General features: G+C 40.8%; 1 protein-coding gene across 2 annotated transcripts in view; it reads right to left on the bottom strand.

Annotated features, from left to right (window-relative positions):
• The window catches only part of CRYZL1 (crystallin zeta like 1), a 29,895-nt gene extending 17,247 nt beyond the window's left edge, over positions 1-12,648 (bottom strand). For both annotated transcript variants that reach the window (XM_039503291.1, XM_039503297.1), the window contains exons 1-5: positions 12,565-12,648; positions 8,670-8,747; positions 7,837-7,909; positions 6,629-6,673; positions 3,144-3,212 (exon numbers count right to left, since the gene is read on the bottom strand). In XM_039503291.1, coding sequence (XP_039359225.1) covers positions 3,144-3,212; positions 6,629-6,673; positions 7,837-7,909; positions 8,670-8,747; positions 12,565-12,648 — 349 coding nt within the window. The remainder of the gene's footprint in view (positions 1-3,143; positions 3,213-6,628; positions 6,674-7,836; positions 7,910-8,669; positions 8,748-12,564) is intronic.
• Positions 12,649-14,428: the final 1,780 nt, after the last annotated feature.

Raw genomic sequence — 14,428 nt, 5'->3', positions numbered from 1 at the left:
CACGTGTGAGGACATTTTGGTGGAAAATAGTGGTAGAAAGTAGAATCCCTAAGCATTGCTATCCTGTCCTCTATCTCTTTATTGTCTTGTTGCATGATATTACATTATACTGTAAAATATAAGGCTGCAAAAGCATTTGATACCCATATATTATAAAATGAGTTTGGAAAAAAATAAGTTCCAGCCTGTGCTGAAATAGAACCACAAACACACGAGTGGGAATGTACTTGTTACATTTTTCTGTTTTTGGCTCCTCAATGTGAAAGGTAGTACACCTCTACCTCGATATAATACTGTCCTCGGGAGCCAAAATGTTATAGGTGAAATCATGTTATATCAAACTTGCTTTGATCCACCAGAGTGCGCAGCCCCTCTCCCACCCGGAGCACTGCTTTACCGCGTTATATCCACATTCATGTTATATCGGGTCACATTATATCGAGGTAGAGGTGTACAGAGATTTTTCCTATTTTTTAATTTTGTATTTTAATTTGAACCCAGGGAAGGATTGCTGCAAAGAAGCAAATGCCTGTCTCCATTCTGCGGAAGAATCCAACTGGCCAACGAAATTACAACAATACATGCAACAGCATTGCACTATTATCTTTATGTAATGCAGGAAAGAAGCAGTGACACACAAAAAAGCATCCTTTAAAAAGTGAAAGTTAAATCCTAGTGACGGAAATAAAAAGGAGCATAAACTCTGGCAAATGACGTGTAAAAAATATAATTAGGAAGCCTAAAAAAGGATTTGAAGAACAGCTAGCCAAAGACTCAAAAAGTAATAGCAAAATTTTTTTAAAGTACATCAGAAGCAGGAAGCCTGCTAAACAACCAGTGGGGCCACTGGACAATTGAGGTGCTAAAGGAGCACTCAAGGACGGTAAGGCCATTGTGGAGAAACTAAATGAATTCTTTGAATCGGTCTTCAAGGCTGAGGATGTGTGGGAGATTCCTAAACTTGAACCACTCTTTTTAGGTGACAAATCTGAGGAACTGTCCCAGATTGAAGTGTTATTAGAGGAGGTTTTGGAACAAATTGATAAACTAAATAGTAGTAAGGGACTAGGACCAGATGGTATTCACCCAAGAGTTCTGAAGGAACTCAAATGTGAAATGCAGACTTACTAACTGTAGTTTGTAACCTATCATTTAAATCAGCTTCTGTACCAAAGGATTGGAGGATAGCTAATGTGATGCCAAGCAAGTGAGTTTCATCTCCCTGAGGCAGTGGAAAGATAGCGTGTAGACAGAACCTGGACTGCCTTTTAAATATGAGGAACAAAAGATTCGAGACTCAGATTGCACAGCTTCTGCTCTCCCCACGATACTACTTGAGGAAAAAGTGATTATTGGGTTGTCCAAATATCTCTGTTGATGCACTGGAGAACTCTAAGATTATCTCAGACACTGTGTGAGTCAGTTCATGACACTGCACATAGTAAACTATACAGGAAAACACAGGAAATCTTAAAAGGGTTTCCTTCTGTAGTAAGTATGTATAGTTAACCAGCACATATTTGTCACTTTTATATAACTCCTGATTTTGCTTAGCCTGTGTGTGGTGGGGCACCTGCCCCACACTGGGGCTCTAAGGGGCTAATAGAGCCCTAGGGAGGCTGCGCAGGAGGCAGCCAATCAGAGAAGGGATGAAGGGAGCAGCCAATCAGAGCCAATTAGGCCCATATGAAAAGCGAGCTGCTGGGCAGAGGAGGGCAGTTCTCTGCTGGGATCCCAGGGAGGATGGAAGGACTGTGTCTCTGTAGGGCTGAGAGAACTGCCAGCACCGTGGACAGAGCAGTACTGCTAACAGGGACTGGGGAAGTGGGAGACAGCTCCTGGCTGGCTGCTGAGGTTTGCAGGCTGAGGCCTTGAGGCAAGGGTAAAGAGGATGCTGGGGCCACGAAGAAGTGGCCAGACAACTTGCTGCAGTACCCTCTAAGGGAAGTGGCTGAACAGCAGACTGCAGGTTCCCCGGAAGGGGAAAGAAGATGCAGTGGTCCATGGAGAAACGTGGGTCCTAGAGTAGGAATGATGGTGGTGAGGCACCATCAGAGGAGGGTGCACTGGGGAACAGAGCTAATCCTCAAGACACACAGCAGGAGGCACCAGAGTGGTCAGCGCACCCCATTACACTGTGGTTTTAAGTGTTAGAGTAATAAACCTTTATTTTCAATATTCATAAACCTGTGACTGTTATTTTACAGACATAAGGAATCATAACCAGGAAGGGATTTAACCTTAAAATGATCTAACCTAGATAATACACTACTTGGTTACATCCAATATACAGGGATCGGGGAGACAATATTTTTCTCAAAATAATTACACAGTTAAAGTGGAGTAGGGGGTTTCATGTCAGTATAAACAAGTTTACATTATCCTAGAATCTCCACCCCCCAGAGGAGTTAATGTTTGCTTCTCCATGGATGGGTTCAGAAGAATAGAAAGAAACTGTTAAAATACAATACAATTTCTTTAAGATAGATACCTTGAGCCAGTCATTTCACTAACCAACAGATTGTGGCAGAGCCAGGAATGGAACCCAAGTGTTTTGACTTCCAGTCCAGTCACTATCCACTAGATAATGCTGCCTCCAGGAAAGACAAACAGAACCCAAAGAAGGAAATGTTGGCGTAATCAACAATACCATGTTTTCCCTGGGTTTCTGATCTTTGGAATTTGCCTCCTCACTCCACTCTAGTCTGTTAGTGTACATTACAGGCGTTTCTTTGATCCTAAAGCAATGATGATTCAGGATCAGCGGTCAATGCTAGGAGGAGAGACAGTAATAAGCAAGAGTGGAAGTTGTTTTTCAAAATGTTTATCTGTGAGGTAGGTAGGGTAAATCAGTGGGAAAAGAAAAGCGAAGCAATGAGGGAAGTTAGGTGAAATAAGAAATGAGTCAGCTTGTGTAGTTTAGTCAGAACATAATGGCACTGCTGCTATTGTTCAAAGAAAGTCTATGAGTACACAATATTCAAGGTTTCTATGAAAGGCAGAGTAGATAGTGGGACATCTGAGTGCTGCTATTATGCAGAAACAGAGCAATGGTTCCAACTCACTGGCTGTCTATAAGAGACTACTTTGGGTTTTACATCTATAATCACCATAAATATTAACAAGTGTCATCATCTACTTACCCAAATAATGCTCATGAACCAGAGCAACTTCACAGAGACCAGACTCTTCTGAATCCAGGGGCAAGATTCCTGAAAATTTTCAGAAAAAAATAAATAAATAAATAAAAATCTTCAATTCAAGTGTATATTACAAATGAAATAAGTTGAGTGTTCCCAGCTGAACCATTAGTGCAGCTTTGTCTACATCACAGTTCCTCTTTTCTCATTTCTATATAATGCAGTTGAAAGTGTCACAGTCTGTATTATTACAATGCTTTAGGTAAAGACAAATGATTTAATGGTGCCACATGTGTTCAAAGTGGTACTCCAGCATTTTCTTTTCTTGATGATAAAGTGGTATTCTGCTGTTGGTACTTTGGTTCCTCGTCTGCTCATGAATGAACTCACCTCACACTTCTCCCATGTTGTCTAGCTGCTTCTGCAGTATCTGTGATGATCACTCCTCTTTCAACTCTACATGAGTGCATTAGACACTACAGGAAGAAGAGAGATCTCACACTGCAGGTGGGCCCATATAGGGTCAGATGTTGAAAGCATCGTGGACATGGGGCAATCACATCAATTTAGTACAAGTTTCTGTTGATGGGTAGGTATTAATACTCAGTCTTTATACAGGAAGCTGTTTTCACATATGCCTTCAGCTGTGGTGCTTGTACATGACTGCAAATCATTACCAAGACACTTCTCTAATTAAATATCACTCAGGTTTAGTAGCTGCCAAAATTCCCCCCTTCACAAGTCCCATTTACTTAATAAAAGGCCAATCTACCATTCTTGAATTTACAATTAAACTACTGCTCTAAAAAGAAAGATATCTTAGCAGAGCATTCTCTTTCTCTGTGTAATATATTCTGATGCATATGGTTTACCTACTTAATCTAATCACTCTCATCAGTCAAATTAAAAAGAAAAAGGAGAAAGTCCTCTTCCAAGTATAAACTCTTAGATTTTAAGATTGAGGATAATTCAATAATTGGTATGCTTATGGTTATATTCAGACCATGGACCCATTCTTGCAACTTTTATTCATGGGAATAGTACCAATGAACTCAGTGGTATTTATTGCATGATTAATGCCTGATCTATAAATAAGGGCTACAGTATCAGGCTCAATCTATTTAATTTGTTGTAACCTCCATGAGAAGTACACACTGGCACTACACACGAAGATCTAAGCAGTTTTGGATAAGTCTAGTAATGACACTACGATAACTATTCTATGCTTTTTTAACGACTGTTCAATTTTATTAATAAACTAACACCGTAGGCAAGCAAACTGTTATACAAAATCCACCGTCCTTTAAATCCCCTATCTATTAAATATGGATAGGCACATTACAATGGCAATTTGGAAATGTATGTGTCAAAATTTTATTTGTGTAGGGAAGAGTTTCATAAGTGGTCTTCATATTGTTGTAGCATCTTCAGTATGGGATGCATAAATTTAAAGAGTTGTTTTGAAAGGGAAAGTCAAAAGACTTCAGTATTTGAAAAGAAAACTAAAGATAGTTTCAAGATATTTTAAAAGTGTATTTTTTTTGCCTTGAGTGTAATTCTGGTTCTGTTGAGATAAGTGATAATCAACAAATAGCAATTTTGAAAAATATAAAAACAAACTGCTTCTCTTTTTCCAGATACAGGTAAAAACAATAGGCCTGATTCTACGATTTTGGATGTCAGTTTCACACAAGTGTAACTCCATTGTTGTCAACTGAGTTACTTCAGGTATACATCAGCATAAGACCAGAGTCAAATCTTTAATATTATCCACACCACTTCAATAACTTTTCACAGCTTCATTTGACCCTTGCAAATCTCTCTTTACAGTACTTTTCAGCTTTGTTTTCCTTCAATGATTGGGACCAGTTATGTTTCATGAACTAGATCACAAGATCAATAAAATACATAATTTTAAAAAGTACTGAACACATATGGCCCCAATTCAGTGATATACTTAATCACCTGTGCAGTTCCACTAAAGTCAATGTGACTACCCAGCCACTCAGAATTAACCAGTTCAAAAAAGAACTAGATAAATTCATGTAGGATAGCCAGGATGGGCATGGATGGTGTCCCTAGCCTCTGTTTGCCTGAAGCTGGGAATGAGTGGCAGGGGATGTATCACTTGATGATCACCTGTTCTGTTCATTCCCTCTAGGGCACCTGGCATTGGCCACTGTTGAAAGACAGGACACTGGGCTAGATGGACCTTTGGTCTGACCCAGTATGGCTGTTCTTATGTGCATAAATTTTACAGGATCAGGGCCAAATAACTGCAAAACACTGGGCTATAAATAATGTTTTAGTTTATTAGGCAGATCTAAATTTTTTTACAAACTGTACATTACTACATCATTTCTAAAAGCATAAGAATTGCTTATTATTAAAGAAGTAAATGGAAAATGTGAACATTAATTTTATTTCACTAAACTTGAAACTAATAATGAAAAAGGGCTTTCAAAATTCAGGAAATCCTGGAAAAACTTTTCAAGTGATTTAGAACTTTTTACTTCAAGATTTTTTTAAATTAGTTAATATTATTTTGGGGGGAACAATGGTTAGCACTTGGGTGAGTTTCCCTAGTAGGAAGCCCATAATAAGTCACAGAGCAGGGCTCCCATCCACTTAAAATAATTTTTTTTAAAAGGTCCATTTTCATTAAAAATTTAGACATGAAAGTGAAACAAACTGTGTGAATTAAAAATGAAGGCTGAGGTACTAAAACATCTTGAATCTATCTGTTATTTTTAAAAGGCCCTGGAGTTAGCAAAGCACCTAAGCATGCACGCAATTTTAAGCAAATCAGTAATTCCATTGAAGACAATGAGACTACTCATGTGTTTAAAGTTACACATGTTTTCAAATGTTTTGCTCCATCAGGACATAAATGATTTAGAATGTCAAAGTGAACAAACCTCAGTCAACTAGGATGAGCAGCAAAGATCAGATCAGTAAAAGTTTCTGTATGAATATATATATTTTTTAACAACTTTTAGAAAAACAGCAAAAGGGATGTAAAATAATGAATGATGCCACCTTGTATGTCCACACAAATAGATAAAAAACACATGTATAACATAGTATGTAATCTGTACCACCAGCACAAATTGTCAATGTATTTATTCAAATTGATGGATTGAAAATGCACCTCTGCGGGCAGATTCTCAGATGGTGTAAATTTTCATAGCTCCACTGAAGTCAATGGCACTATGACAGTTTATACCAGCTGAGGATCAGTCCCTCTGTGTCTCATTCAGAGGATTTCCAGAGCAGAAAGTCTTCAAATAGTACTCAGCTCAGGAAAGTTTTATTATAATGAAAGTAAAAATGTTTCAAATATGTTGCAACTTATATGAAAAAAATAAACAAAACACACAACCAACATCTCTATTTGTAGTGATAGCATTGATCATAACCTTAAAAGCAATTTAAGAATTATTTCAAGAAACAAAGTTAGGTGATAAAGCAAACAAACTTTAACTTACCCACTACTTCATCATCTGGCTGAAAGAAGGACACTTTGCTTCCAACTTATGAAATACAACATGAAGGAGAGGAGGGAAAGCATGAATATAAACATTTAGAATCGAAAACAACTGTGTATTTGAGAGAATACTACAGACTAGCAGTAGCTTACAAAAACAAACATGTTCAGACTATATTTTATCTGTTAGGCAAAATTATAGGAAGGTTTCATTTTCAGAATGTAAACATTATTTAACTTAGGCTCCAAGCCCACAAAATGTGTGTAAGCACAAGAATAAGTGTTTGGAGGACCAAGGTGTTAAGCAATGCATCAAAGGTGGACACATGAGTGAAATATCTTGAATTCCTGAAAATTATTTTGTTTTAAGGTTAGAATATATCTACATTATGGTGACTATATCAGTATCACCATAGCTATGCTGGCATAACCCTGTAGTGTAAATGCAGTCTACACTAACAGAAGGGGTTTTTCTGTCACTGCAGGAACACTCCTCCCCAACTGACAGTAGCTAAGTTGATGGAAGTATTTGCCCATCGACTTAGCTGCTTCTACAGCTGAGATTAGGTCAGACAGGGGTGGGTTTTTTTCCACATGCCTGACCGACATAGCTATGTTGACGAGGCCTTAGGATAGGTTTACGCTACGAAGCCTATGCCAGCATAGCTATGCTGAGTAGTTCCCTAGTGTAGACACAGCCAACACAGACAGATAATCTCCTGTCGGTGTAGGAACATCACTTCTCCAAATGACATTAGCAATGTCAGCAGAAGCTCCCTTCAGCAGACATAGCTGCATCTGCACTAGGGATGTTATCAGCATAGCATAGGTAGGTCAGTTACAGTGTGGGTTTTCCACATCCCTGACCAACGCAGCTCTGCCGATTAAAACGTATGTTTAGACCAAGCCTTAGTCATTGCAACAAACACTTTTACAAATGTCAGTTACAACATCACAAAGATATTCGTAAATTCTACTGTAAAGTTTACCCTTAAACTGATTTGCAGGTTTTACATTTCAGTCTAAGTATTTTTAATTTTTACTATATTATACCATTAATACTTTGTCAAAAATAACATATAGCCAAAGTGAATATTAGCTCTGGGCACTAAGGCTGTACAATTCAGACAATTTTTAGTGATCTTAAATGAGTGGCCATTTAATTTTTTCTCCCTCAAAGATGATCACATTGTATATTAGTCGACTCACCCTCTAACACCACTCCAGCAATTTCTCTCCCAACAGGTAGAAATTCTTTCTTCATCTTCATTTCTGATAAAAGCTAAATCACATTAATGGTTATAATTTTTCTGCCAAAACTTAATTATTGCCTATGCTCATAAATTAGGGGCCGTAAAGAGAGTAAAGCACTCTGTTTCTTAAAGATGAAAATCTGGTCTTTGATCCAAACATTATTAAAATAAAAATGCTACATTCCTCGTTTAAAAATAATAATAATAATAATACTAATAATAATAAAAAAAACTATATAAAAGTTTGTTTCCATTTAAATTAGTTACATTTTCTAAAACTACAGATGTATAGCCAACATACTGAACAACAGCAGAGCATGTATAGGAACAAAAAAAAATTATATTAATTTAGGCTCCTATTTGGGTCTTTAGTAAGATTTTTCATATTCAGGTTACATCATTATTATTGTTTGTGAGCCTGATCCAACCTCCATTGACATTGTTTGTATATTGCTTTGTATATAGGACCTAATCCAACTAACAGTCATTATAGCTGTCAGACCACCTAGAGGCATACAGAATCATCATCCAGAAGACAAGGGATGATTTTATTACTTTATACAATTTAGAACTGACAAGTTGATCTCTCTCAAAAAATTAGGGGCCAAATTACAGGTACCTTTTACACACCTTAAGCAGATCAACCACAACAATGAACTAAAATAATACGGCCACATCCTCAGCTGGTGTAAATCAGCATAGTACCATTACATCACCTGAGCATCTGGCCTATAGTTTTCAGATAGAAAAAGTAAATTCCCCATGTCCTTTTAAAAGTAAAATACGTACCTTTATATCTGTCCAGCTCAGAGCACAGGCTTTAACCTGTATTTTCACATCATTGTCTCTTGTAACAGGAAGATTTTCCTAGGACAAATTTATAGACATTACTGTCTGTAACACAACAAGAATGTGCTAACAGGATGATTGCAAGATCTTGGGAACATTTATATGCAATGAGTCCAACTTCCTGACCATAAAATAGTTCAAAAAAGTCAGGAAAAGTATGTCACATCAAAGGAAAATAGGAAACTGCAGGCCATAATGGATTTACATACTGTATATCAGATTTTAATTTTGAGAGTTTTTTTGTGTTATGAACAAACATAAGAACATTAAATACCTTACTAAACCTCACTACTGAGATAACAGGAAAAAATGTTAAGTTTTCTTTTGCCAGATAACTTTACAAACCTGCATGCTATTTCTTTACATCTGTCGAATGTAAGCTAAAGAAAAAGCAAGCAAAATGGAACAGTTTTGAAGTAGATGGGGAGAATCTTAAGACTAGAATTTTTTAAGACTCAAGTGTTAGGTCCAGTCTTGCCACACTTAACTATGAGAGTAGTCACATGCAAGTAGCCCAACTAAAGTCAAAAGAATTATCTGCACGAGTAAGGATTACAATTTTAGGCTCCACAAAGGATAGTCACCATGTATTATAACAGGAAAAGTTCAGTTGTTTAAAAGGTCCATCCCCACCATCACATTCCACCCCGGATGTCCTCCTTAGCACCTCAGATTGGAAGTGAAATTCTGGTCCCATTGAAGTCAACAGGAGTTTTCCCATTGACTTCATTAGGTCTAGGATTTCACTAGAGCAGGGATCGGCAACCTTTGGCACGCAGCCCATCAAGGAAATCCGCTGGCGGGCCAGGATGGTTTGTTTACCTGCAGCGTCCACAGGTTCGGCTGATTGCAGCTCCCACTGGCCGCGGTTCGCCATGGGCGGAGGGATGTGCTGGCCACCACTTTCTGCAGCCCCCATTGGCCTGGAACACCATGGCCAGTGGGAGCTGTGATCAACTGAACCTGTGGACACTGCAGGTAAACGAACTGTCCCGGCCCGCCAGCGGACTTCCCTGATGGGCCGAACGCCATCGTTTGCTGATCCCTGCACTAGAGTGTTTAGATTTTCCTTAAAATGTTCTTTGCTTTAATTTTTCCTCTGGGCTTATCAATTAGACTAACCAACAACTTTTTTTCTGAGGAAGACTGTGCTGAACTTTCTCTGGCTCTTGCTTAGTTACTCAAGATCATCCCACAGCTCCAAGTTGCAAGGCTTTTTGCTAATCTGGGGGAGGAAGATGTCAGCTCAACAACCAAACTGGCTCCCTCTTTGATGTGCAGAGAACTACTGCTAAGCCACAAGACTGTTTGTTAGGATATAGATATTCAAGCCTGTCTGTAAAGGCCTATAACTTTAAGAATTTTGGTGTGTTTTTATTACTTAGCTAGTTATAGAGGTATAAAAGAGATAATTAAAATTACTGTCTGTCTGTCTAAGGACCTTCTCTTACTGTGACAGTCTGAGGCCTGGTTCTTAGGCTAAGACCTTCAACTAAGCAGCAAAGGCCAGCCATAAACTGGGAAGTGTATGGTCACAGCCTCACATTCCAAACTAGTCAAATTGAAATAAGGTGCTATTGGGCTGTTAGAAATACAGTCCTGTCCTGATATTTCTATCACCTCCAGAGAAAGGGGAGAGCCTAGAAGATGTAAAAGGAAACTTAGTTTGATAGCATCCTGTCTGGCAAGAACTCACTTATCAATAGCTGGGATGTGAAATCCTCATTTCTGAATTGTTTTATCACTGTAGTTTTCACTTCCCTATTGTTTGTTTGTATAATTTTTGTTTGGTTTTGTGATTGTTTTTGTCTGCTCTATAATTAATTTTGTTGGGTATAAACCAATTAAGGTGGTGGGATATAACTGGTTAAATAACCATGTTACAGTATGTTAGGATTGGTTAGTTAAATTTCAGTAAAATGATTGGTTAAGGAATAGCTAAGCAGAACTCAAGTTTTACTATATAGTATGCAGTCAATCAGGAAGTAAGGGGGGAATGGGAACAGGGACTGGGGGTGGGGGAATTGGGATCATGTTTTGCTAAGGTGGGGAAAGGGAACAGCAACAGAGACACAGGCAAGGCTCTGTGGTGTCAGAGCTGGGAAGGGGGACACTAAGGAAGGAAACTGGAATCATGCTTGCTGGAAGTTCACCCCAATAAACATCGAATTGTTTGCACCTTTGGACTTCGGGTATTGTTGCTCTCTGTTTATGCGAGAAGGACCAGGAAAGTGAGAGGGTGAAGGAATAAGCCCCCTAACACTGTTCAAAAAAGATAATCTAACTCAATTAAACAATCATAATGTTTTCTGAAGCCAAAGGGTTTCCAAATAAAGCAAATTTGTATTTAAAAATATACTAAACTTAGCCTGTAAACTTTTGGGGCAAGGACTGTCCTTCAGTTAGGTGTGCCTATCCCAATGGGGCCCTTATTTCTAACTGAGGCCTCTAGTCACTACCACAATACAAACAATGTAGTTTTTATAGATATTTAGAAAACATCCCACTCTCATAAGAACAAGAAACAGATGAGGTGGTATGTGCCTCTGTGGGGAGGCTGATCATGGCACTCTTCCTCATTCATTATTGGAGACAAGATCATAGGGTGAAGGCCAATGGTGGCCTGTTATCCCCATAAAGGTACCTCCACTTTCATCCATGCTACCTCTATTGAGGCTCCTGACTAGTGGTGAATTAAGGTTTCCTGGGGCCTTGGGCCAGAGCAAGTGGCAGGCCCCTCCTCACCCATTCTGACCCTTCCGCCTACGGTCCCGGCCATGGCCTCACCCCTTTCTGTCCATTCCCTGGGCATTGCCCCGTTCCACCCAGGGACCAGCCCCATTCTGCCCCCTCTCCCCCCACGGCCTCCCAACGGGTTTGCTCCTTTCTCCCCCGTCCTCCCCACTGTGTCCTCAAGACCAGAGCAACTCTGTCCCTGGAGCCACAGTAGGAAGTGAGAGCTCCCCCAGCCCTGAGGCCATTGCAGGTAGCGAGAGCTCCTCCAGTCCTGGGTCACAGGAGGGGGACTGGGTGCTGGGGCTTCCCCTGCCACACCCCACGCTTCTGCAGGGGATCAGGGTCGGGGCACTGGGGCTTCTCCCACCTCACCTGCCCTGCACTTCTGCCAGAGAGTGGGGTTGGGACCGGGGGATTCCCCTGCCGCCCTGCAGAGTTGAGGCACGGGGGCTCCAGGCTTCCACCACTCGGCGGCACATTTTTTCTAGGACCCCAGGCACAGGTCCCATTAGCCCAGTGGCTAATCCACGACTGCACCTAACATCCCTCTATGCTCCCCCAAGATATCCTCACTAGTTGGTGGTCTGTTTAGATGGAGACTGGCTTTCCTTTTTTTTTTTTTTTTTTTTTTTTTTTTAGAAGTTTTACTTTCTAAAATGATTATTTAATTATAATAGTGTTTAAAGACCCCAGTCAGGACCAGGACTCCACTGCAGTAGGTGCTGTACAGACATATACAGAGATAGCCCACATTCTGAAGAGCTTAAAATCTAAAAGGGCAAGCAGACAAATAACATAGAAGCAAAATAGTATACATGTTGTTAGTTGCTTTTTTAATTTTTATTTACACTACAACCATCCCTCCGTCCAGGTGCCTCAGCTAATATGGTTCGCCACTACTAATCCAATGCAGTAAATTGATGATTCTTACCCAAGATAAATAGTTTCATTTCGACACTTGGATAGTTTTACATTCAGATATGAAAACATAGCTGTGAGAAAGTAAAACAGATGAAAGATGCTTAATAATTGATCCACATAGGAACATATTCCCTTCTCTCAACACATGATTAACAATTCTTCTGTAATCTGAACTCACCCTTTCCTGGAAGACAAATGTAATTTCCTCTCCAGCTGAATTCTGCTGACAATACAGAACCTTCATAGTGACCTGAAATAGCATACAGAGGAATCTAAAATGACCAAATTGTAATATATGTAGCACTTGTAAATTGATTTAGCAGCAAAGACTTTAAGCATCTTTGTTCATCTAGAGCAAAAGTTTAAGATACACAGGAGGATTAGAAAATAACCCTGCTCCCAATGAAGTTAATGGTAAATTTGCTGCTGAATTCGACTGCAGGATCAGTTTTTAACTCGGACAAATACAATGTACAGAACAACAGTACTAGTGCAAGTTATGAAAACATCAGGCTTGCCGATACTAGAAATACGGGTTGAAGTGAGGTCAGTGTGTGTTAACTGATCTAACCACAACCTTTTTCATAGTGTGGATGCACTGCAATGCCTTTTACTTTGACTGAACAGGTGAAAGTTTTCTCATTCTTTTGGTGAAATATGTTGTCTTGAGTGGAAAGGAGGAGAGAAACATAGGACAAAGATTCGTTTCTCTCTTGCAAAGACTGGATCCTGCATGTCAGAGGGAAAGACCTTTTCATGTTTGGGAGAATTATTTATGATAAGCACATATTTTTTTCAGACTATACACAATTGCCCCAATTCCACAATTCATCCCAATGAAATCACACACATATCTTCACGCAAGTAAAAAAAAGCATTGAACTCAATGGGACTCCTCATATGTACAGTTAGTTAAGTGTACTAGTATTCCCAAGATAAGGCCCTTAGTCAGTGCAATGATTTAATGATAAATACTGTCAAATCATACCAATTTCAGAGTGTTAGGTTACCTTTATTATTAAAATTGGATTTTCAGTGGCGTTGTGTTTCCTGGTTTAAGGGACACCGCTCATCCAGTGTTGCAGCTCTGGTGACACTTGGTGTCTTTCTTAAAGCCCCAGCATCTGGAATCATGGGATTATAGCAGAATCTCAGCCTCCAGTTTTTTACGGTAAATTTCCCACTGCTCGCAGCCCTCAAGGAAAACAGGGAATCTGAGGACCCAGAAACCCCCTGGTGTTCGTTGCCATCTAGAACTGGGGGGGGGGGAAGAGGAGGGTTAAGAACGTTCCCTGATTTGGGGGGCGGGTCCCAGTCATGATTTTTGAACGTGGTGGGGCGATGCCGGGTCTCAACAAAAGAGGGAAGCGAGCGAGAGCTGGGGAGGGAGGGAGGGTAAAACGGGCTGGCGCCTGGGGGGGGGAAGGGGGCTGGCACTGACCGGGCCGGATCCCGCTCCCCGCCTGGGGCAGCGACCCCCGGGCCCCAGGCAGACCCCGGTTGCCATGGCAAATCGTGAGTGACTTCCGCCGCTCTCACCTCCGCCAGCCCCTCTCCGGCTCCTGCAAGGACCGCTGTGCAAGCCCCGCCCTCTGCCCCAGCTTCCGAGTCTAGTCAGCAGGAGAGACTCGCCATTGGTCACTCTAGGTGAACGGGGCGGGGCCACGCCGCGAGCCGTACCCAAAGCACCAAGGCAGGATCCGCGAGACCACTACTCCCAGCAGACCTTCCGGCTCCGATCGGACTACAACTCCCAGCATGCAACGCGGGCCCTCCTCAGTTGTCGGCTTGCTGCTCGAAGCTGTTGGCACCGCAGCGCGAGCGCGGAGATATGTCTGTGAATTAAAGCCCGGGGCCGCCTCTTAGGGTTCCATTCATGCAAACTGACACGGCCCTGCCCACTCTTGGCCCCACCTCCTCTCCCCTGGGAGCGCGTCTGATTGGTCCCCTAATTTACCCACTAAACAAAAAGAGGGATCCCCGCTAGCCCTGTTAGTAGGGGGGAGGTCAGACAACCCTGTGTCCTGTACACACTAACCTGA

The sequence above is a fragment of the Mauremys reevesii genome, linkage group 1, assembly GCF_016161935.1.
Source record: "Mauremys reevesii isolate NIE-2019 linkage group 1, ASM1616193v1, whole genome shotgun sequence".
In the NCBI taxonomy this organism is placed as follows: Eukaryota; Metazoa; Chordata; order Testudines; family Geoemydidae; genus Mauremys; species Mauremys reevesii.
This window is presented reverse-complemented; position numbering and strand designations above follow the sequence as displayed.